The following is a 23,330-nucleotide window of genomic DNA, read 5'->3' as shown; positions in this document are numbered from 1 at the left end:
AAATTTTAATATTCTTTTATATTGGGTGGTAAAGTCTGATTCTAACTTCCCTTTATGAAAAAGTTACTAAGTTATTTTCAAGTCATGTTTCTTTGTAGACTCCATACTAGTTCTGTTTGTCTACTTGTGTATTACTAGCCTACAGGACTACTAATCATAATAATGATGATGGTGGTGGCGATTACAGGAACTTTACTGAAAGTTTGACCATCTCGTAAAGCAAACTGCTCCCACTGCGCTTCCTCTTGTATATTTTAGACAGTTTTCATTCTGTATGAACTTTAAAGTCATTCTACCTAGTTTTCTTCCTCACCCTCAAAAAAAATCTCTTGGATTCTGATTAGAATTGCATTGCATCTACATATTATTTTTAGAACTGACTTTTTAATGATATGAATTCTTCAGTGGTTTTCATTTTTGTAAGGATCATACCTTACTTCAGATGCCCTTAAATGTGGTAAAGGTGAAGTTTAGAACTTTCTTTCAAAAATCAAAACTGGGTACTGCTACATGATTCGTTGAGAGTGTTCATACTGGTAGGAAGAATGAGAAGAAATATGAACATTGAGTCTTTTCTGTGCTTCTTATTTAGATAAGCTCTAAACATTGCTTGAACACCTTATGGGGTACTGTAGGGTCAGCACTGGGTTGAGGACCACAAAATCAACAATTCAAACCTACCAGCTGCTCCTCAGAAACCCTATACAGGGTCTCTGTGAGTTGAAACTGATTCAGTGGCACTTAAACAATAACAAACACTGCTTAGCTTAAAACCTCTGATAGTGTTATTCTATGTTGGCCTAGGAATTGGTGGGAAGTATCCAGGGTTAAAGATTATAAAAAAGGGGACTGTACTTTAATCTGTTCTAGGTGAATGTTAACTGATAAAGGAATAATATGATTTCAGTAAGAGTTCCCATTTTCTAAGCTTTCATCTCTGTCCTTTTGTTATTTACCATAGTTGTGGGAGAAGAAGAATGTTTTTGAAAGAAAAACAGGAATGGCCATCGAGAAAATGGTCTGTTTTTTCCCCCCAAACCACTGACACTGGATAAATACTCCCCTCTCCTCTATGAAGAATGTAGAGCAGAGAGTCCTTGATGCCCCAGGAATAGAAAGAATCAAACATGGAATGATCTGTTTAGTGTAAAAACAAATGACCATCGAGGACTCCTAGAGTAGAAGTAACAAACCCAATATCTACAGAGGCCAGGCAGGAGTATGAGAAATGCTTCCTATCCACTTTTTTTGTTTGTCTTGAAATCTGTATATACCTTTACCCACATTTAGGTACTATGTGGTACATTAAATAGGGCACTTTAAAAAAAAAGCCTTTTTATTGTGAATTGAGTGACGGTTTACAGAGCAGATCATCAGTTGTGGTTTTTTTTTTTTAGTTTTTATTGTGAATTGAGTGATAGTTTACATGGGAGAACATAGGTTTTGAACTCATCCTATCGTATTTTGTTTCATTGCCATGATTACTATCCCCTTCATACATCACCATTCAATAGTATTTACTTCTCTTCTCTTGGTTTGTTTTTATGTACACAAAAACACTGAGGAATATATAATCATTTAAACAACCCAAGGGCACATTCTGCATGCCTGCCTCCTGCTGCCAGCACACAGCCTTTCTCTTTCCATGAGTCTAGAGTTCTCAGCTGCTCTATCTCCCCATGTCATCATCTCTGCCTCCTTCTGCGGTGTCCCTGCTTCTCTGGATGAGGTCCCATATTCCACTCATGCTCTTCTCCATTGATGGTCCCAGGGTCCTCTGTGCCTGGAATGTTGGATTCACTTGTTGTTGTTCATAGGTGCCATCAAGTCGGTACCAACCCATATCGACTTACCTTATGCACAGCAGAACAAAACACTGTCCAATCCTGGACCAACCTTACTGTTTCCACGCTTGAGTCCATCGATGCTGCCACTTGGCTAACCCATCTCATTGGGTGTCTTCCTCGTTTTCTCTGACCCTCCACCTTACTAAACATGATATCCTTCTCCAGTGACTGGCCCCTCCTGACAATATGTCCAAAGTATGAGAGATGAAGTTTGGCCATCTTGGCCTCTAAGGAGCACTCTGGCTGCACTTCTTCCAAAGTGGATCTATCGGTTCTTTTGGCAGCCCATGGAATTTTCAATATTCTCCTCCAACACCATAACTCAAAGGCATAAATTCTTCTATGGTCTTCCTTATTCACTGTCCAGCTTTCCCATGCATATGAGGTTATTGAAAACACCATGGCTTGGGTCAGGCCCACCTTAGTCCTCAAGCTGACATCTTTGCTCTTCAACACTTTAAAAAGGTCTTTTGCAGCAGATTTGCCTAATGCAATACGTTGTTTGATCTCTTGACTGCTGTTTCCGTGAGTGTTGATAGTTGATCCAAGAAGAATGAACTTCTTGACAACTTCAATCTTTTCTCCATTGAAAAGAATGTTGTTTATTGGTCCAGTGGTGAGGATTTTTGTTTTCTTGACATTAAGATGTAATCCATACCGAAGGCTGTGCTCTTTGATCTTTATCGGTAAATGTTTTACCTTCATTTTAAGCAAGCAAGGTTGTATCATCTGCATATCACAGGTTGTTAATGAGTCTTCCTTCAATCCTGATGCTATGTTTTTCTTCATAAATCCAGATTTTTGGGTTATCTGCTCAGCATACAGGTTGAATAAGTATGGTATAAGTATACAACCTTGGCGTACACCTTTCTTAATTTTCAACCATTCAGTGTTCCCATGTTCTGTTGGAACAACTGCCTTTTGGTCCACGTACAGATTCCTCATGAGCACAATTAAGTGTTCTGGAATACTCATAGTTTACAATGTTGTCCATAGCTTGTCGAAAGTCTTTGTGTAGTCAATAAAGCACAGGTAAACATCTTTCTGATATGCTTTGCTTTCAGCCAAGATCCATCGGATATCAGCAATGATATCCCTCGTTTCACGGCCTCTTCTGAATCTGGCTTGAACCTCTGGAAGTTCTCTGTCAATGTATGATTGTAGCTGTTTCTGTATCACCTTTAGCAAAACTTTACTCGCATGGGATATCAAAGAGAATGTCCGATGATTTCCACATTCTGTTGGGTCACCTCTCTTTGGAATGGGCACAAATATAGATCTCTTCCAATCAGTTGGCCAGATAGTTGTCTTCCAAATTTCTTGGCATAGCTGAGTGAGTGTCTCCAGTACCGCCTCACTTTCTTGAAAGATTTAAATTTTTACTCCATCAATTCCTGGTGCCTTGTTCTTTGCCAATTCCTTCAGTGTACCTTGGACTTCCTCCCTCAGTATCATTGGCTGTTGATCATATGCTACCTCTTGAAATAGTTGAACATTAACCATTTCCTTTTGGTACAGTGACTCTATGTATTCCTTCCATCTTCTCTTGATGCTTTCTGCATCATTCAATAATTTGCCCAGAGAATCCTTCAATAATGAAAGCCGAGGCTTGAATTTTTTCTTCAGTTGCCCCAGCTTGAGAAATGCTGAGTGTGTTCTTCCTTTTTGGCAAAACTTCTACCTTTATAATTGTGACAGTCGCAATTAGTCATGACAACAATTACTCATTATTGAATCCTAAGAATCTTCATGTCATCAGTTTTACATAAAAGATATTAGGCCCTTCATTTCATCTCAATGATTGCATTGAGCATCACTTATCCCACTTCCTCCCTATGATTCTTGTTTCCATTCCTCCTCCTTTCCCAATGTTTCTGCAATAATATAGGAGTGTTGATAAAAGACAACTCTGATTTGGTATCAGGGAGTGAAAGGGAATGGTGGCGACTGCAGTAAACTAACTGTATTATGTAGCCCTTGTCTAAAGTGGACTGTTGCTTCACAGACTTAGCTCATTAGTGCCATGAAACTACAAACCCAGTGTTGCTAGATCTCCAACAGTTTCAAAAGAAGGCTGGTAACCAGACTTTTAGAAAACATTTCTTGATTTTGAAGTTTTAACAACTAGTCCAAAATGATTCACTATTGTGGACCGAACATATCAAACAATTGACCTTAAAGGATTGAGCTTTTCATAACAGATGGGTGGCTGGTGATGACGTGGGCTGATAACAAGATAGAGGAAACTGCCTAAGAAGGATATGTCACATTTGCAGGGAGAACCAAGTAGAACGCAGGTTATGATTGTTTTCAATGTCACAGAAAATGCTTCACTTAGCATATTAAATGTGCAACATTAATTCAAACGAGAGAGAAAATAAAAGAGAGCCCAAAGTGAAATAGCAGCAGTAAAGTTGAAAAGTTTACATGGGAAACTGACTAAATTTGAGTCTGAGTCTGAGCAGACCCATGTCTTTAGGTCTATTGTAACTGCATGTAGCGCTGATGCATCAGATAAGGACCACTGAGGCCCTCAAACTTGGGCCGCACAAAACAGAAAGCTGAGGAATAAGACCACGGCTGAACTTTTGGCTTCATATACCCACAAGTAGAGAGAAATTATAGTTAAATGAGTCCTGAGCTATATCTTTATAGCATATGTGGTCATTTTTTCTGTTCTGTATACTGGTTACTTATACAGATAATAAACATGTTGAGTAGGCCTATAAACAATTCATTCATCCTGTTTTTTGGTTCTCATTTAATTCCTTTATATGCCCCTAAAGAAGTCCATTCAGTATTGAAGTGCTGTTTTGTTAGGTACTGATGAATAGGTTCTGACCCATAGGAACCTCATATGCACAATAGTATGAAATACTGCCCAGTCCTACAACATCCTTACAATTGGTGTTATGTTTGAACTCATTGTCACAACCACTGTGTCAGTACATCTCATTGAGAGTCTTCTTCTTTTTCTCTAATCTTCTACTTTTCTAAGCATGATTTCCTTTTCCAAGGACTGGCTCCTCCTGACAATCTGTCCAAGTATATGAGACAAAGTCTCACCATCTTTGCCCTCAGGGAACATTCTGGTAGTGAAATAGAAACATCCAAACCCTGATGTATTGACATCTCCAGGCTACCTACTGCAAAACTGGCATCAGAACCAGTGATCCCTCTGAATCCTGCCCCTGAGGTCAGGGGAATCAATAGAGAGAGGGTAGTAAGATGATACAAAGTGCCAAATCCATAAAATCTGCCTTCTGGGTTCACCACTGTTCTGACCCTGCTTCTTCCTATGAGGTCACCATGACCCTTATCTGGGGAAGTCTGGTGTGTGCCTTGGTCCTCTTCCCACTTGACTCTTCAGTAGCATCTGACACCACTGACCACTTCCTCCTTCCATGGCATGCCAGTGACTCTGCTCTTTTATCTCTGGGATCTACTTCTTCCATATCCATTATATATCTGGCTAGATTCCTTGTGCTTCTTCCTAGGCCCTCTTCCCTCCTCACTCTCCTAGGCAATCCATGGTTTCACTTATACACATGCTCAGCTGGGTTTTATCTTCAGCCCAACTGCAGCCAACTTGAGAACTCCACTTTGGTATTTCAGTGACCCTTCAAACTCAGTGTTCCATAAACAATCATCTCTTCCCCTCAGAGCCTATTCCTCTTCTCATTGGGTGCTTCGTTGTCTTTCTGATTGTATACATTCTTGTGTCATTCTTGACACCTCTCACATCTTTGTCCCCTGCATTTAGTCTATTCTGACTCTTCTAATAACACCACACATCTCAAAACAGTGTCTTTCTCACCATCTAATGTCACATAACAACAACAACAATAATGTGCCTCTCACCTGGTCCGTGGCCATTAACTGTGGGTTAATGCGCCAGACTGCAAAGCCATTTGAACTGCAAGGTCGGTGGTTCAAGCTCACCAGCTGCTCCTTGGAAACCCTATACAGAGTCGCTATGAGTTGGAACCGACTCGATGGCACTTCACAACAACAACAACAACCTGGTTCAGGCCACTGTTCTCTCAACCATCAACATGTTCTTCACGGGTCTTCCATTTTTGTCTTACTATGGTGTGATGCTGTGGGTTAATGCGCCAGACTGCAAAGTTGTTTAAACTGCAAGGTTGGTGGTTCAAGCTTACCAGCTGCTCCTTGGAAACCCTATACAGGCTTGCTATGGAGCTCTAGTAGCGTACGAATCCAGCTTCAAACTTCAAGGTCAGCAGTTTGAAACTACCAGCTTTTCTGCGGGAAAAAGATGAGGCTTTCTGCTCCTGTAAAGATTTACAACATTGGAAACCCTGTACTATGTCGCTATGAGTTGGAACCGACTACACGGCACATAACAACAACAACAACAACAACATGGGTCGGAATTGACTAGATGGCACTTAACAACAACAACAACAAACCATCTACCCTGCCACTAGAGGGAGCTTTTAAAACCCAATCATATTGTATCACATTTTGATAAAATTCCAGTGACTTCTTTTGAGGACCATGCTAAGAAATTTACACTTTATCCTAAACGAATATTTCTTAGTATGCCCCTAAGGCCCTGCGGGATATGCTTTCTGACAGACTCATTGGTCTCAGTTCTGCGTGCTTGACCTTTTAACCATACTGTCTTTCAGTTCCCTAAATGACCTAAGTTTCCAGCCCTCTGTCTGGAACACTGCTGTCCCTCCACCACCATTTCTGCCTTTGACCTGGTCAGCTTCTCACTCACCTCTAGGATCCTCATCTCAAGGTCACCTCCTCAGGGATGATTTCTCTGAGACACCTAATGTCGTGTATACAGAGAACTTCTTCACAGCACTTCTTTGTTTAATAACTAAGTTCTGTCTCCTTCATCTCTGTGGCACACTCTGACACCTAGAACATTTCCTGGTACAGAGTAGGCACTCTACAGGTGTATGTTGACTAGAGGTGGGCATGCCAGGATGAGTTTTGGCTTCATGGGGTTGTTATGCCAGACTAGACACCTGACCTGATGCTCTGGAGTGTTTCCAATTCATTTAGAATCCTGCCAACAGTAGAGCATATCATTTATTTTTGAAATATTTATCATTTAATTTTTAACTTCTGATTAAGATTTAGGGGTTCGTGGGTGATACAAGTGGTTAATATGCTTGGCTGCTAACTAAAAGATTGTAGGTCAACTCCAACCAGGTCAACTCCAACCAGCCTCTTGAAAGAAAGACCTGGTGGTCTAAATACTGAACGGAAAAGTCAGCTGTTTGGAAACTCTGTGGAGCACATTCCTTCTCTGATATACATGGGGTCTCAATGAATTGTAATCAACTTGATGATAACTAGTTTGGCTTTCTGTTTTCAGTAATTAACTTTTCTAAATTAAAATTATTCTGAAGAATAGTTTATTGTTGTTGTTGTTAAGTGCTGTTGAGTCGGTTCCAACTCACAGCAACCCTGTATAAGGTTCCCAAAGAGTGGTGGCTGGTGAGTTTGAATTGCCAACTGTGTGTTTCAAACTGCCCTTGTGGTCCAGTGCTTTATCCCATAGCTATACACCAGGACTCTGAAAAAAAAGTTTAGAAATAACTTATTAACTATTTGCAACTATATAAAAGCTATCCTATGGAGGAAGGTAGGAGAAATAAGTGGTTGAAAACCATATCTATGATACCTTGCTGTGTTGCTAGAGGCATTAGAAAGTCTATCAGAAAGCAAGTTGACAATATACATCAAAAGCCTTAAACATTTATATCTTCTTCAAAGCTAGCCATGGTATGGTAGAAGATACTCTGGTTGTCGTTATGTGCCTTGAGTCAGTTCAGACTCATAGCAACCTCTCCTCTATAGGGTTTCTGAGGAGCAGTTGGTGAATTTGAACCACCAACCTTGTGGTTGAAACTAACCTTTCAGTCCTGCACTTATCCTACAGCACCACACCAGGACTCTGATATTCTGGTTGTTGTTGTTGTTAAGTGCTGTCGAGTCAGTTCCGACTCATAGCGACCCTGTATAGGGTTTCTGAGGATGACTGGTGAGCTTGAACTGCCGATCTTGACATTCAGATGACTTTGCAGTCCAGCACATTAACCCACAGAGCCACACCAGGACTCCGGTACTCTGGTACAGATGGGTAAATATATACAGTCCTTTGGAAAGCAATTTGGCAGTAACTTTTTGGAGTCTGTGGCTTAATGCCTTAGACAGCATGATTGGTTTGATCTGTAAAATCAGTGGTTCAAGCTCACCAGCTGCTCCTCGGAAGCCCTATACAGGGTCACTATGAGTTGGAACTGACTCGATGGCACTGAACGACAACAACATTTAGAGCCATAAAGCAAGTGTTCTGGTATGGCATTGCAGGTTAATGCGCTGAACTGTATGGTCAATTTGAACCTCCTCCTTGGAAACCCTATCCAGGGTCACTATGAGTTGTGACTCAAAGGCACTTAACAACAAGTAGATTGTTCATATGGAGCCCTGGTGGTTCAGTAATTAAAGTGCTTGGCTGTTAACCAAAATGTCTGTGGTTTGAACTTACCAGCTGCTCCAGCAAAGACAGCTGTGGCAGTTTGCTTCTGTAAAGATTTGCAGCCTTGGAGTCCTATGGGGCAGTTCTGTTCTGTCCTGTAGGGTCACTAGAGTCACAATTGACTCAAGGACAGTGGGAGTGGGAGTAGGAGACTGTGCCCAGCAGTTGGTATCTGTCCACATCCAAGTCTTACTGTATGGTGACTTCCTCTAGGAGATCTTCCCTGAACCACTCCCTACCCTCAAACTCAGTTCTTCCTGTGAGTCCTCATTCCTTTACCTCACTTTTTATAGCTTTTATCTTGTCTATTATTACTTGTTCAAAACTTGTCTCTCCTCCTAGGTTCATGAAGGTAGGGATAGGATTTGTTCTATTAGTCTCTATATCGTTAAGGTTGGAGTCCTGGAATGGAGCACTGTAGGATAAGTACTATACCGCTAACAGCAAGGTCAGCGGTTCAAACCCACCAGCTATTCCTAGGAAACCCTTGTTAAGTGCTTACAGTGACCCTGTACAGTGTTTCCAAGGAGTAGCTGATGAGTTTGAACCACAAACCTTGTTGTTCAAACCAACCCTGTAGTTCAAACCGACCTTGCAGTCCAATGCTTTATCCCACAGTGTCACACCAGGACTCCCACAGTACCTTTAATGCACTGGACTGCAAGTTTGGTTTAAACCACAAGGTCGGTAGTTGGAGCTCACCAGCCGCTCCTCGGAAACACTATACAGTATCGCTATGAGTCAGAACTGACTTGACGGCACTTAACAACAACAGTAAAAAGAATAAATAAAATAAACCTAAGTAAAAATAGATGTAACACAAAGTTAGCAATATCAACAGTTAACTCTCATGGATTGCTGAACATGTGCTGACAGTGTTGTATTTGCTTTATGTGTCACAACAGTGCTTTTCCAGATGGAAAACTGAGGCCTTAAGAACTGAACTAACATTCAAAGTTAGGGTCAACTAGTTAGTAAGCTGTTCATCAAAATCTTACCTGGAAAAGCCAAAAATCAAGAAGAACCTATATGTTACTTGTAGAGCATGTTGCTTTGTAATTAGAATCTTGAGATTTCAAAAAGAGTATGATAACATAGAAAGATGGATGTCATATAATATTTACTGTTTCCACTCAGTCCAAAGGATACAGCTGTGCCACACTGCTCACTGGCAGCGGTAGTACCCTGTGCCTGGGTCCCAAAGCTCTAGTCCTTATAGTCCATACCAGCTGGACAGAGAAAGTGACATCTGGAAGGGCGGGGAATATTTTAGACAGAAAATGGGCTGACGAAGTCCTAAAATGATACAGAGTGTGACTCTTCAAGGAAGTGAAAGAAATTCAGTATGTCTGGGAGGAAGTGTTAAGAGATGAGCCTGGAGTGGTTAGCAGAGGCCAAATCCAGAGGGGCTTTGGGTTTTATTGGGGGCAGAAGTGCCCTGGGGTGATCACTGCAGGTTTGGGCATGGCAAATTTGAGGTGCTAGTCATGACATCTAGAGAACATTAAGGAAATTCGTTTTGATAGAATTGATAATTTTACCCAAAGAGATATGAGCACTAAATATGGAATATGGGAAATTAAAAGATTCTGAGAGCTGAGGTTTGGACCTCAATATCATGTCCTATCCAAGGAGAAAACGGTGTGGAAAACCTAAAGACAATGACTTTTTAGACCCTGAAACAAAACAACCTTCTGTCTTCCACTAACTTGGTCATAAAGCTGCTATTTCATGCCTTTTAACTTTATTGTTTGCTCTTTCTCTGTTTAAGGATCTGAGCCAATGAAATTCATTGGTTTAAGACAGCAGTCACTATTTCTAGTCACACTAAAATGAACTGATAAAACAAAAGACAGAAAGAAATCAGTTCTATCCCTGTGTCTGGAAAATGTTAGCTCAGGCTAAAAGTTTCCAGGCACACTACCATAAATGTGGGGTTTTATAGCTTGGAGGGCCCTCTGCTCTAAGGCCCAAATGTGACTAATAGGCTTTAGAGGATATTAAATGTTTTGTACATGTTTCATCGAGTGTAATGTCTGCAGCAGAAGTATCACACCTCACAGATATGGAAAGACTTTGCAAAGAAAAGTCTACCTTTGCAGTTGCTTCTCTTCTCATAGCTGGGCTACATCAAGTAGTACAAGAACTTCAGTTTTTCTCTTTCCACCTTTTATCATGAAATATCTGTCTGCCTATGATTAATACCTGTGAGTACACAATAAAATTACCTGGGGGAGTTTTAGAAAACTTAAATGCACTGATGCCTTGACCCCCGCCTGAGACTAATTCAGAGTCTCTGAGGATGGAACCTGATTATCTGCATTTTTTAAAAGCGCCCCCCCCCAAGTAATTTTAATACAGGTTGAGAATTCTATCAGTTATCTATATCTATATCTATATCTAACAAAACCCCCATCATTCAATAGCTTAAAACAACAAAGATTTATTATTTCTCACAATTTTGCAAGTTGGCTGAGTGATTCTTCAACCTTCTTGATTGGACCTACTGGTTAGCTGGTGGGTCAGCTGGGGCTGGGGTCAGCTACGACAGTGGGCCTCTCAGTCCATACAGAGCTGCTTCAGTTCACAAAGATCTCAGAGCAGCCATCTTCACCCTCCTTTCTGAGTGTCCCCCCTCATTAACATAAACTTACTGCCTCCTAAGATTCCTATCTAATCTTGGAGTGACTATAGTCAATTTGATTCCATATACATAGTTCCTGGAATCTTGGTGTGGTGTTGTAGGATAAGCACTCAACTGCAAGGTCATTGTGAACCATTAGATGGGCAGTTCAAATTCACTAGTCACTCCTTGGAAACCCTATATAGGGTCACTAAGAGTAGAAACCGACTCAATGGCACTTAACAACAACATAGTTCTTTAAAGACCATAATGTTCAAGGAAGAACTTTTTTTTTTTTTTTTTTACTAGTTAAGCTAAACTATTACTCAGGAAAGCAACAGAGGATGCTGCAAGTCTTCTTAAATCCTAGTCTCAGAAGTCAGAGCTATCTAAGAAAGAAACTGTTGTATCGAAGAAGCACACATCAAATTAGTGCAAAGCTCACAGTCAACATCAATTAAGAAGGATTTCTATAGTCATTTATTTCAAAGACATTAAAGGGAACTCAGACATAGATCCCATACCCTCACCTATTAAAATCTCAGACTCTGTACCGTGATGCTGTTCTCAAATCTCTGAGCCCATTCCTTTATCTCCAGCCCTGTAGCCTTTCTTCCACATCCTTCTTTTTCCTCCACATCACCATCATCAGGATCTTATTAGGTATATTGACTCAGTCTCTATCCCATCAAGAAAGAATTCTTTCTTTTTAGGAAAAAGAGAGAGGAGAAAATTAGGTTGGTGATGATGGGATTCTCTTTGGCAGGTGGGGACGATAAAGAAAGTCTGTAAACACTCCCAATTTAACAATTTTTGCCTCTTCCCAGTCAGGGTATATCAGTTATCCGTCTGACCGCTCATAAAAGGAAGGTGAAAATAGTAATGGTTTCAACAAGGACGAAAACAGTGTGGATGTAGTGCTGTAAGTCTGGTTATTTAGGCAGCTTCCCAGTGCTGGAGCAAGGCCTCTGGGTGCTCTTCCATCACCAGTCATGGTTTCTTCCTTTGTCCCAGAATGTCTGCTTATATCTGCATTCTGTCCAGCAAAAAGTGGGTAGAAAAAAATATTCCTTTTTTCTGAGAATACTTCCTGTAGTTGGGTATAACATTTCCATTTAAATTCCCATGGCCAACACTTATTCACGAGGATACAACTAAGCAGAAGGGAAAATGGGAAACATAATCTTTACTCTGATGGGACATTCAACAACTAGCTACAGGATTCCATTACTAAGAGGAAAAGAAAGACATTGGGTTTATCAAAAGATCTACCCCATGAGTAGTCCACTGGTGAAATGAGAGAGTCTGTGCTTTGTGCTGCTCAAACATAGCAGTCTCTATTTTACCTCATGGAAAAATTGTTCACCATTGTCAAGGAGTATTTCCATCTGAACAGGCTTCTATTAATTAAAAATACTTTCTTTTACTAAAATTTTTAATATGGGAAGGCAGTATTGTTTGTTGATGGAAAAAAGTTGACATTTTAAAGCACTATTTGATTGTAAACTTCTTATGGAAAGTTATCAGTAAGACATTGTGCTGAGCAAAATGTGCCAATCACTAAAGGACAAATACTGTATGGCCTTACCTATATAAAAAGGTAAGAAAAGACAAATGTACAAGGACCAACATTTATTAGAGGTTACCAGGTGTGAAAGAGAGGGAAAAAAGACGGGCTAATGGTGATGGAAAATCACATTGACTAAGAGTAGCTTTGTTCAGCTAATTATCGTAATTTCTATCAATAAGTTGTACATCTGTAAAAAGTTGAATTGAAGAAGGTATAGATGTACAACAACAACAAAAACAGTAACTGCTGAGACTACTTATGTACAACCAAACAGAAAGGTTCAGTTCGGGGACTTAGGGTCTTGGTTTTGTGGTTTTGGCTATGTGGTCTGGAGCAGCTGCTGACCATAGTTTTGCAACTTGACTCTAGTCACAAAACCCCAAACCAAACCTGCTGTTGATGAGTTGATTCCAACTCTTGAAAACCTGATGCATTACAGAGTAGAAGTGCCCCACAGGATTTTCTCAGCTGTAATCTTTATGAAAGCAGATCATCAGGCTACAGCACCACTGAGTGGGTTTGAACTGCTAACCTTTAGGTTAGTAGCCAAATAATTCTCCATTTGTTAATTGGCCTAACAATGTGTTTAGGGAACTCTGGTAGCGTAGTGGTTACAAATCGGGCTGTGAACGGGCAAGGTCAGCAGTTCGAAACTACCAGCTGTACTATGGAAAAAGATGAGGCTTTCTGCTCCCGTAAAGATTTACAGCCTCGGAAACCCTGCATAGGGTCGCTATGAGTCGGAACCGACTCCACGGCACATAACAAGAACAACAACAACAATGTGTTTAGTGCTTCTTTTTTACCTCCTAGTTCAGTAAAAGTCCTGGGGTCTTAAAAGCTTGCAAGCAGCCACCCAAGGCACAATAATTAGTCTCTATTCACCTAGGACTCCTGATGTGGTGCTGTGGGCTAATGCGCCAGACTGCAAAGCCATTTAAGCTGCAAGGTCGGCAGTTCAAGCTCACCAGCTGCTCCTTGGGAAACTCTATACAGGGTCGCTATGGGTTGGAATCGACTCAATGGCACTTAACAACAACAGCATTCGCCTAGAACAACAAAGAAAGAAGGAGAGTCAAGAACAGGAAGAGGATATAGAATGTGTGACTACTTATCTCCATGAACAACTGCTGCTTTGGCTGTAAACATTTTGACCAAAAGGTCCATCGAAGAATCCTGATCAACAGGGGGGAAATACAGCACAGAGTTTCAAATTCTCATGGTCTCTAGACTTTCTGGAACCATGGAGGATAGATGAACCCCTGAAACGATTGCCATGAGATAATCTTTAAACCTTAAACCCAAAGTATCCCTTGAAGTCTTATTAAAACTGAGCAATAGTTTAGCTTAACTAGTAAAAAAAAATCTTCATTGAGCATATGGTCTTTCAAGAACTGTGTTGTTGTTGTTAAGCGCCGTCGAGTCGATTTTGACTCTTAGTGACCCTGTATAGGTCATGTCTTTTTTTGTCATGTCTTTCCAAGGAGTGGCTAGTGAGTTTGAACAGCTGACCTAGGGATTCATACTGACCTTGCAGTTGAGTGCTTATCCTACAGACCACACAGAACTCCAAGAACTATGTATATGGAATCAAATTGACAAGAGTAAATGGAAGATTAACTTATGTTAATAAGGGGGGACAACTCAGAAAGGAGGATGAAGATGGCTGAACAACTCAAAGAATGTAATCATTGTCACTAAATTATACATGAAGAAACTGTTAAACTGATGTATGTTTTACTGTATGTATTCTCAGCAAGAACAGAAAAATAAATAAAAGTTATATGTAACATACATTTTTTTTCCATTTACACATGTAAGGAGAATTTCTGTATTCTTGTAAAAAAAAAAAAAAAAAAAAAAGCACAGTAAAAATAAGTAAAACTGGAGAACAAACAAGATGCCGGAGAGGGTGTAAGTACAGTGAAGAGCTCTGTCAGCAACAAAACAAAATACCAGACCAAGCAGGCTCAGGGGATGTTCCCAGAACTCTGAACCAAATATCAAGGAATATTTAGAAGGTTGGAAGGCTTACAGCTAGGGGAATTTGTAGCAGAAGCAAGAAATCCATTGCTTTCTAATTCAAGATGTTCAGCTACTCCCAGAGTCACCATCTTGGGTGAGACCAAGCCGGGAAAGGGTCAGAGCAGCCATGGATGCCTGACAGAACCACGGATATAAAGATCTGGAAATTCTTTTTTTGTTTTTGGTATCAGGTCATTGGTCTCTTGCTGTCAGCACACCTCCATTCAGGTGTCTAGAGGGGGTACCTGAGTGAGTAGACAACCTACCCCCACCCCCCAGAGGGTTCTACTACACATGCACACAGATCTCCTTGAAATTTAAAGTGACAGTTTCCACTTAAAACCAAATGGCAGCACAAAATGGCCACAGCCGGCCCTGAAGTGTTTATTGTTAGGAAAAAGGCCTAAACGGGGATTGTGGAGTGGGAGACAGGCAGACTATAAAGGAAATGGGCTGAAAATTAAATCCTGAGATATGTCACAACGACATATATATGTATAGAGAGAGCTCTGGTAGCGTAGTGGTTACAAATTGGGTTGCGAATTGCAAGGTTAGCAGTTCGAAACTACCAGCGGCTCTGTGGGAGAAAGATGAGGCTTTCTGCTCCTGTAAAGATTTACAACCTCGGAAACCCTGTTCAGGGTCGCTATGGGTCGGAACCGACTTGATGGCACTTACTCAACCCAATATATATATATATATATAACATTTCTATCCTTGTAATGCACTGTATTGAAAATGTGTCAGATTCTTATATTTCTTAATAATGGATGGAACATACTGCCTGTATTTTTCTTATTCACTAGATATATTTGAAATTTATGTGTCTCCTCAATTAATTCTAAGAGCAAGCAAAATTAAAATTATTGGACTAAATTTTATTCCAAATAAATAATGAAATAAACTATATATTTTTGTTATTCTTATACACACACACACACACACACACACAAATTAGGGGGAAAATTGTGCAATGATAAAGCAGCTACCAATGGTGATCCATTCTATCAGTGGACCAAGAATGGACACTGCAAAAAGGGAACCCGTGATTGATGTACTTTCCTGTGGATTGTTTTGTTTTCCTATGTACCAAGTTCTGACTTCCTTTTGCAGAACAGGAGATCAGTGCCTGGTGATAGCATTTCTGATTATATACAGAGGGCCCAGGAAGCTCTCTGTGTCTGCTATTTGTCTCTGCCAAGACCAACAACATATCTCCCTGCCCCATTTTTCTAGTCACACACCTCAGGCACATTAGAATGAAGAGCCTTCTTTATTTTCCCATTTAAAAATGTTTTATCACCCTATGAAACATAATGTATTCATTGATTCACAAACAACCCTTGAAAACCTGTTCTGTAGTTGTTCACTGGGGACCCATCAAAGCAAGCCATCAAGTCCCCTCAGGTCAAACCCTCTTCCAAGACTGAAACTCAAAAGGAATACATGAGCAGGTATGTAATCTTGCTGGTGACCATGTTGGTCTACCGATACAGGGAAGTGGGGGGAAAACAACAATGAAGCTGTAAACTAAGTCTGACCACATTCAATATACTCCTGTCTACCTTGATCACGACCTGGTGGCCAGAAATATAGCAAGACCTGGGCCCATGGACAGGGATATAGTCACAGAGGACTAGAGTGGAGAGTAAAGCATCCAGCTGATGTGAAGTGAGGGGAGATGAACAAGAATGCCCATACTTGCAGATAGTACCCATTTGACCTAGCTTCAATGGTTGGATGAACTCGACTAGAGGAAGGAAGAATAGGAAAAAGACTGTAATCTGCTACAATTTGATGAACTTGACCTATACTTATGGATGTAGTAGCTTAAAAGAGGAAACAAATCTTTACAACAAGTATCATTCTCACCCCCTCAGTACACAGGGTTGACAGGGATGGGCAACTTAGACATTGGCTAAATGGTGGTGTGGGGGGGGTGTCAACAAAGGCAGGAAGTGACTGGCTTACAAGTTTTCAAGAGGGAGCATAGTTTCAGAGGGTGCAGGGAAAGGTAGAATCTGCACGGAATGGTTTCCAATGTGTCTAGATGGGACTGGTGAAAGGAGATGGGGATAAGACTCTTGTGGTTCAATAGTGAATAATTGCTATCAGGACTGATTGTAAATGTTGCAAATGTAGAGGTAGACATTTTGTAACAAAAGGAAGGGAGTGGTTGATCTTGCAGCCCAGGAGCGCAGGACCCTGGGACCATCAAGAAAGAAGAGCTGAGTACTGGACCCTATCCAGAGAAACAGCAACGCCAGAAATGGAGGCAGAGATGTTGATGTGAAGAGACAGAGTGGCTGGGGACTCTAGACTCAAGGAGGGTGAGGGGCTGTGTACTGGTGGCCAGGGGGCTGGCATGCAGGGTATACCCTTTGGTTGTTTGAATTGTTATATATTCCTGAGTGCTTCAGTGTACATCAAAAAAAAAAAAAAAGAAAAGAAAAGAAAAACCCACAGTGGGATTGAAGCAAAGGCTGTTAAACGATGATGCATGGAGGGGATTGAAATCATTGCAATGAAATGAAGAACGATAGAATGAATGTAAAGCTAATGTTTTCCCATGTAAACTATCACTCAATTCACAATAAAAATTTATATATAAAAAAATAACAATCTGTTCTGTATAAGGGTCTGTGCTGGGGGTACAGCACATTTTGAATAAACAGAGTACAGGGCTTGGGGTCATGTTTCCTATAGTCCATTGAAGTTGAAGGATTTGAGACAATTAAATGGCATAAGAATGATGATAAATGTTCTGAAGGAGACATATAGGGAAAACTGAGAACATTAACAAGGGCACAGAACCGGTCTTGTGAGGTCATGGGCGACTTCCTTAGGAAGGGACATTGGATGTGAACTTTGTAATAGGAGTTTGTGTTCATTAAACATATCCACCCTTTTTATTCTCCTGTCCTTTCCCGTCTTCTCATATGTCTCTTTGCCTTCATCAATATCCTGGATTATAATCGGTTCATTTGTAAGCTATTAACAAATAATTTATTACTTCACCTCTATATAAGCTACTCTAACAATGCACAATAATATCATTTTCAGTCCCCTTCAAATCAAGAAATTAAACTAACAGGCAAAGAGCTTTGTTTTCATTGGACCAAAATGAGAGGAAGCTGATCTTTCACAACTCAAATTTAGCACCTTGCTTTTTCTGTGTTTTCAGCAACTCAAGCACCCCAACCTTGTCAACCTCCTTGAGGTGTTCAGGAGGAAACGGAAACTTCACTTGGTGTTTGAGTATTGTGACCACACAGTTCTCCATGAGTTGGACAGATACCAAAGAGGGTAAGTGATTAGTCTCTTATTTTCTGCAGGAGAGAAGTTAAAGCCAGCAAAACAAAACAAGAATCAGATTTTGTGAGGAGATATTAGCAATGACCCTTTTTAACGTTAGGCAAGAACTGTCAGTGTTTTTATACATCTCTGCTGCTGGACTTGAGGACAGCAGAGCAATTTACCAAGCATGTTGGGGATGATTTCATAGATAATTATTTTCAGTTAGAAACCATCAGCAGCATTATTAGGTTGAACGTGATTAGTTAACTCTATATAGAATTTCTCTAAGACTCTAAGAAAGAAAAGGAGAGCTGTTAGTTACTACTTGCCTGACTAGGGAACATTGTTGTTGTTGCTAAATTGTTAAGTGCCGTCAAGTCAGTTTCAACTCTTAGCAACACTGTATAAGGTTTCTGCAGAGCAGCTGATGGCTTTGAACAAGTAACCTTGTGGCTAGCAGTCTAGTGCTTATCCTACAGTGCCACACCAGTACTCTAATAACTAGAGAACAGAAGGACTTGAAAAATAAAGGAAAAATGGCTAAAAAGAACTTTAAGTTCATCTAAAGTCTCCAGTCTGATACATTAGTCAGGACTTTGGTTACAAATGACAAAAACCTAACTGATGCAAATAAAGAAAAAGAATATGTTGGTGGTGGTGAATGAAAAGGTGGGAGTGGCTCCTGGGGCTTTGATTTTATCACACGTCTCTTCTACCATATTCAACATCTTTTGTGAGTGAAAAGAACACTTGATGAGCTGACAGGACCTGTGTCTAAAGAAAAAGGGTTCTCTCCCTCTAGCTGAGGGCTGTCCTGCATTGAGTGAATAGAAGCAGACTGAATTTCAGCTCCCACCCACTCTTCATCTGGTTACCTTTGGTGATGGCTGCTCTCTCTCAACTCTTCTATGTGATGTCTTTATTCTGTGTTGCACATGAGCTTCCCCATATAATGGGGTTTGGAGGGATAGAGAAGGTGGTTGTTGTTAAGTGCTGTTGAGATGGTTCTGACTCATAGCGACCCTCTGTGGGGTTTCTGAAGAGCAGCTGGTGAGATTGAACCATTGACCTTGCAGTTCAAACAGACCTTGCAGTCCACAGTACCAAACCAGGACTCCCATAGAGAAGTTGTTGTTGTTGTTAGGTGCTGTCCAGTCAGTACCGACTTACAGCGACCATATGCACAACAGAACAAAACACTTAGAAAGGGGAAAATGTGATGTAGAACACGTGGCCACTGACAACTCTGTTGTTGCTATTGTTAAGTGCCGTCGAGTCAGTTCTAACTCATAGAGACCTTAAATCTTTTTAGCTGTTCCGTTGTTGTTAAGTGCTGTTCTGACTCATAGCAACCCTATATATGGTTTCTAAGGAGTGACTGGTGGTTTTGAACTGCCGACCTTGTGGTTAGCAGTCAAGTGCTTATCCTACAGTGCCACAACAGGATTCCTATGTAGCAGTTCTAGGAGAAAGCAAATTCAAGAATTTACAGCTGAGGTCTCTCCCTAGGACCAATCCTTAGTGTCAGCAGGAGAGGGTAAAATATTAGTAAGTCTCAGCTTTGCTCATCTCTGTGGCACAAATGGGGAAGTGCTTGGCTGCTAACCTAGAGGTTAGCAGTTCAAACCCACCTAGTGGTGCTATGGGAGAAAAGCCTGAAGGTCTGCTTTCATAAAGATTGTTGTTATTGCTACTGCTAAGTGCTGTTGAGTCAGTTCCGACCCATAGTGACCCGGTACAGGTTTCCAAGGGGTGGCTGGTGAGTTTGAACCACTGGCCTTTCAGTTAAGTGCCGTATCCTTCAGCGCCACAAAATGGAGCAGTTCTACTCTGTAACACATGAGGCTTCATGAGTCAACAGCAGCGGGTTTGGTTTGGGGATTTTGTGACTAGAGTCCAGCTACAGAACTATGACCAACTGACCAACCGTAGCTGCTTCAGACCACACAGACTGAGAAGGAATGAATCCTAAAGGAAAAGGAATGGGGATGCTATTACAAGAAGAAAGGGAAGAAGGGATCCAGGAAGTCCATGGTGTCAGTCTAACTCATAGTCACTCATACCAAGTGGAATACAGCTTTTTTAGTCTCAAGCCCTTTCCTCTTTTTTTTAAACTTGTGTTTTATATCCTTATATTAAAGGTACAGGACAGTGTATACAACCTCCATCATAGCATTAAGCAAGTTATATTGAACATAATCTCTTTAGAATCTCACTTTCCCTTTAGGCTATAAATGAGGACAATGGTCATGAATAACTCATCTATGTAGTCAGTAAATGTTCACTGAGTTCTTAAAGCACTTTCTCAGTAGCTACTGAGTTCAGAGAAGCATCTTCTTCAGGAAGCTGGAGAGACCCCTCCTGAGTCCGTCTTAGTTCCTGTAGTAAGGTCTCAGCTAAGGATCTATCCAGGACACTTCTGATTTAGAGCTCTGACTTCAAATCAATGGTGTTCTAATTATAGCTGTGTTTTTCTCAAAAGGCAAGAACATACCTTATAATCATGGCAAATTTTTTTACTACAAATACTGACAGATAAAAAATAAAAGTCTGTGGTTTACCTATTTTGTGCTTTATATATATTTGTTTAAGAACATTATAAGACTTATACCAGTTTCTCATACAACTGTACAGGATACATTAAATCACATTTTACCCTTAGCCATAATTTTGAATAATGTATCCTTCTTTAGAACATCTGAGTGGCTAGAGTTTGGGCTTCTGAATTGAATGACTGACTGAATGGTGGCTCATTTTTTTTTCCCCTCTAGTAAACATATTATTATACAGAGGGCATGCTAATGACAGAGGAATTAGCAGGGTGGCAGGCTGGTGCCCAACTGATGGACATTTCTACTGTTGGACATTTACCAGCACAAATATTATATATTAGACATGGTTTTGACTCCTGCCTATTAAAAAAAAAAAATGACTTACCATGACAACATATATACATGATGGGTTCTTTTTAACCTCAGGAATTGAAGAACTAAAGTTGAGATTATGTCTGCCATGTGAGAGTGAATGATACCTTCTCTGCCTTCTTCCTCTTCCCCAGTTCACCATATGATTTATGCAGGGGCTGTTGAGAAAGTTCTTGAAAAAGAACTTGAACTTTGTTCTTAATTGAGGTTAGACATAGCACACCATGTGTATAACAAGTTTGAAGGAGAGTCTGGTCAAATTCAGCAACTGGACTGAGAACCAGAGAGGAAAGTGGCAGATACAGCATAGTGGCTCTTACATGCACATGATTTAGCCTCTTGGTGGAAGGAAAAGGAGGGAAAGGCTGTGAGAATATAACCCAAAATCTCTGCCTGAACTGATATACTCTGATGTCTAAGCCACCCTATTAAAGACCTTTCCAAAAGAAAACATTGCTAGGACCTTTCAATGAAGTTTATACATGTATATAAAGAGAGGTTTATATCATACAGTTGTAGAGGTGGACACATTCCAAGTCCCTGATGTCAGGTTGAAGACTTCTCCTGATCATGTAGCTACAGGAGCTGATAAACCCAAGAGCAGCAAGTCAGATGGCAGGTTTCTGGCTGCAACAGCCAATGAATCCAAGGTTAGCAGGTAAGATGACAGACTGTGACGGCTCCCAGGATCAGCAGGCAATATGAATGTCGCTGACTAGAGTCCAAAGAACTGGAGGTTAAGATGAGGAGCCAGGTGCAGGGTCCAGACCCAGCAAAAAGCAAATCAGTTTTTCCACAGTGTCCACATATATTGGGAGCAGGCCACAACCCCTAGCAAACCCCCTGTCAGTCGATCTTCTGCTCATAGCAGATCGCATCATCGGGAATTACCTTGCTGTAAATGTCAAACCACTGAAAATCTTGGTCCACACAAGTTGACATAAAACCTTAACTATCACAGAAAAGAGAGGTAGAATTCAACCTTCTGTACCCACATGGTTGCATTTTGGACCATTGGCTAAGTCAGAGTTGAGTTCCTACACCCACTAGTCCCATCTCAGGCTAACAGTGACTAACACAGTAGCAGAACCAGAGGCTCACTGGAACATTGGTACTAAGCAGTGACCCAGCCTGGAACCCATGAGAGCATCATGAGAAATGACCTTGAAATCACCTGGTTTCTAGTTAAAATGAAGATGCTGATTCAGGAAATGTGGGTGGGGACTGAGAGTGTGAATAGCCTACAAACTCTCCATGCTGCTGGTCCTCAGATCACACTTTGAATAACAAGAAGCTGTTTTGACTTGTGAACACACACAGGACAGCCCCTGTGAGCTCCCAGAGATACTTTGAGGGGAAATTTTTTGTAAATGTATATCCTAAATAAGTGCAAGTAGAGCTTTTAAGTTGTCAAGATTTAGATGTATCCTAGGGTCATGGATTACTGACCTGAAATTAAGTTATATTTAAACTCCATTCTTGTTGTAGATAAATGCATTCGAGTCAGTTCCAATTCATAGTGACTCTGTATATGGTTTCCAAGTAGCAGCAGGTGGGTTTGAACTACCAATCTACCATTAGCAGGCCAATGCTTTTCCTACAGCTTTACTTATTAATGAATTTATGTGAGTAGAATTTATCTACTTCTTATAGCTTGCCTTGTTGTGGTTGTTGTTAGGTACCATTGAGTGGGTTACAATTCTTAGCCATTCTATGTACAACAGAATTAACTACTGCCCAGTCCCGTGTCATCCTCACATTTGTTGTTATTATTGAGCCCATTGCTGCTGCAACTCTGCCAATCTATCTTGGTGGAGCCTTTCCTTTTTTACACTGACCCTCCACTTTACCAACTGACCCTCCACTTTACCAAGCTTTTGTAAATGTCCTTTTCCAGGCATTGGTTCCTTCTGATAACATCTCCAAAGTACGAGAGACAAAGTCTAGCCATCCTAGCTTATAAGAAGCATTCTGGCTGTACTGTTTACAACACAGATTTGTTTGTTCTTTTGACAGTCCATGGTACATCTAATATTCTTCTCCAACACCATAACTCAAATGCATCAGTGATTTTCCATATATATTGTCCAACTTTTGCATGCATATGAGATGATTGAAAATATCATGGCTTAGGTCAGGCACACCTTAGTTCTCAAGCTGATATCTTAAAAAGAACCCATACTAAAGTGGGTGGGATTCTTTGCTGGATACTGGGATGTGGGGAGTGGGGGAGGGAGGGGAAGGTGGAGCACAGGGTAGGGAATAGACACAAGATAGTTTGGGTGCTAGGGAGGGGGGCACTATACAAGAAGGGGGAGGGGAATGGAAGAACAAAGTGGATGGGAGAACTGTTAGGTGGGTTTGCATAGGCTAAGTGGGACAGAGGTAAATAATGATGTATGCACAACCTTGGAACAACAGGGCTCTGAGATAAAGGGATTGAAACATGGTTGGAATGGGGAAAGGGGGGAAAATAATGTTAAGATGCTTGGCTGTCTTTTGAATCTTTGTTTCCCTG

At 40.8% G+C, this 23,330-nt stretch overlaps 1 protein-coding gene across 1 annotated transcript in view; it reads left to right on the top strand.

The window, feature by feature from the left end:
- Nucleotides 1-23,330, top strand: part of CDKL1 (cyclin-dependent kinase-like 1 (CDC2-related kinase)) — an 89,758-nt gene that overhangs the window by 20,228 nt on the left and 46,200 nt on the right. Inside the window, exon 2 of the mRNA XM_006872336.1 lies at nucleotides 17,776-17,897. Coding sequence (XP_006872398.1) covers nucleotides 17,776-17,897 — 122 coding nt within the window. The remainder of the gene's footprint in view (nucleotides 1-17,775; nucleotides 17,898-23,330) is intronic.

This window comes from Chrysochloris asiatica, unplaced genomic scaffold (genome assembly GCF_000296735.1).
Source record: "Chrysochloris asiatica unplaced genomic scaffold, ChrAsi1.0 scaffold00194, whole genome shotgun sequence".
In the NCBI taxonomy this organism is placed as follows: Eukaryota; Metazoa; Chordata; class Mammalia; order Afrosoricida; family Chrysochloridae; genus Chrysochloris; species Chrysochloris asiatica.
This window is presented reverse-complemented; position numbering and strand designations above follow the sequence as displayed.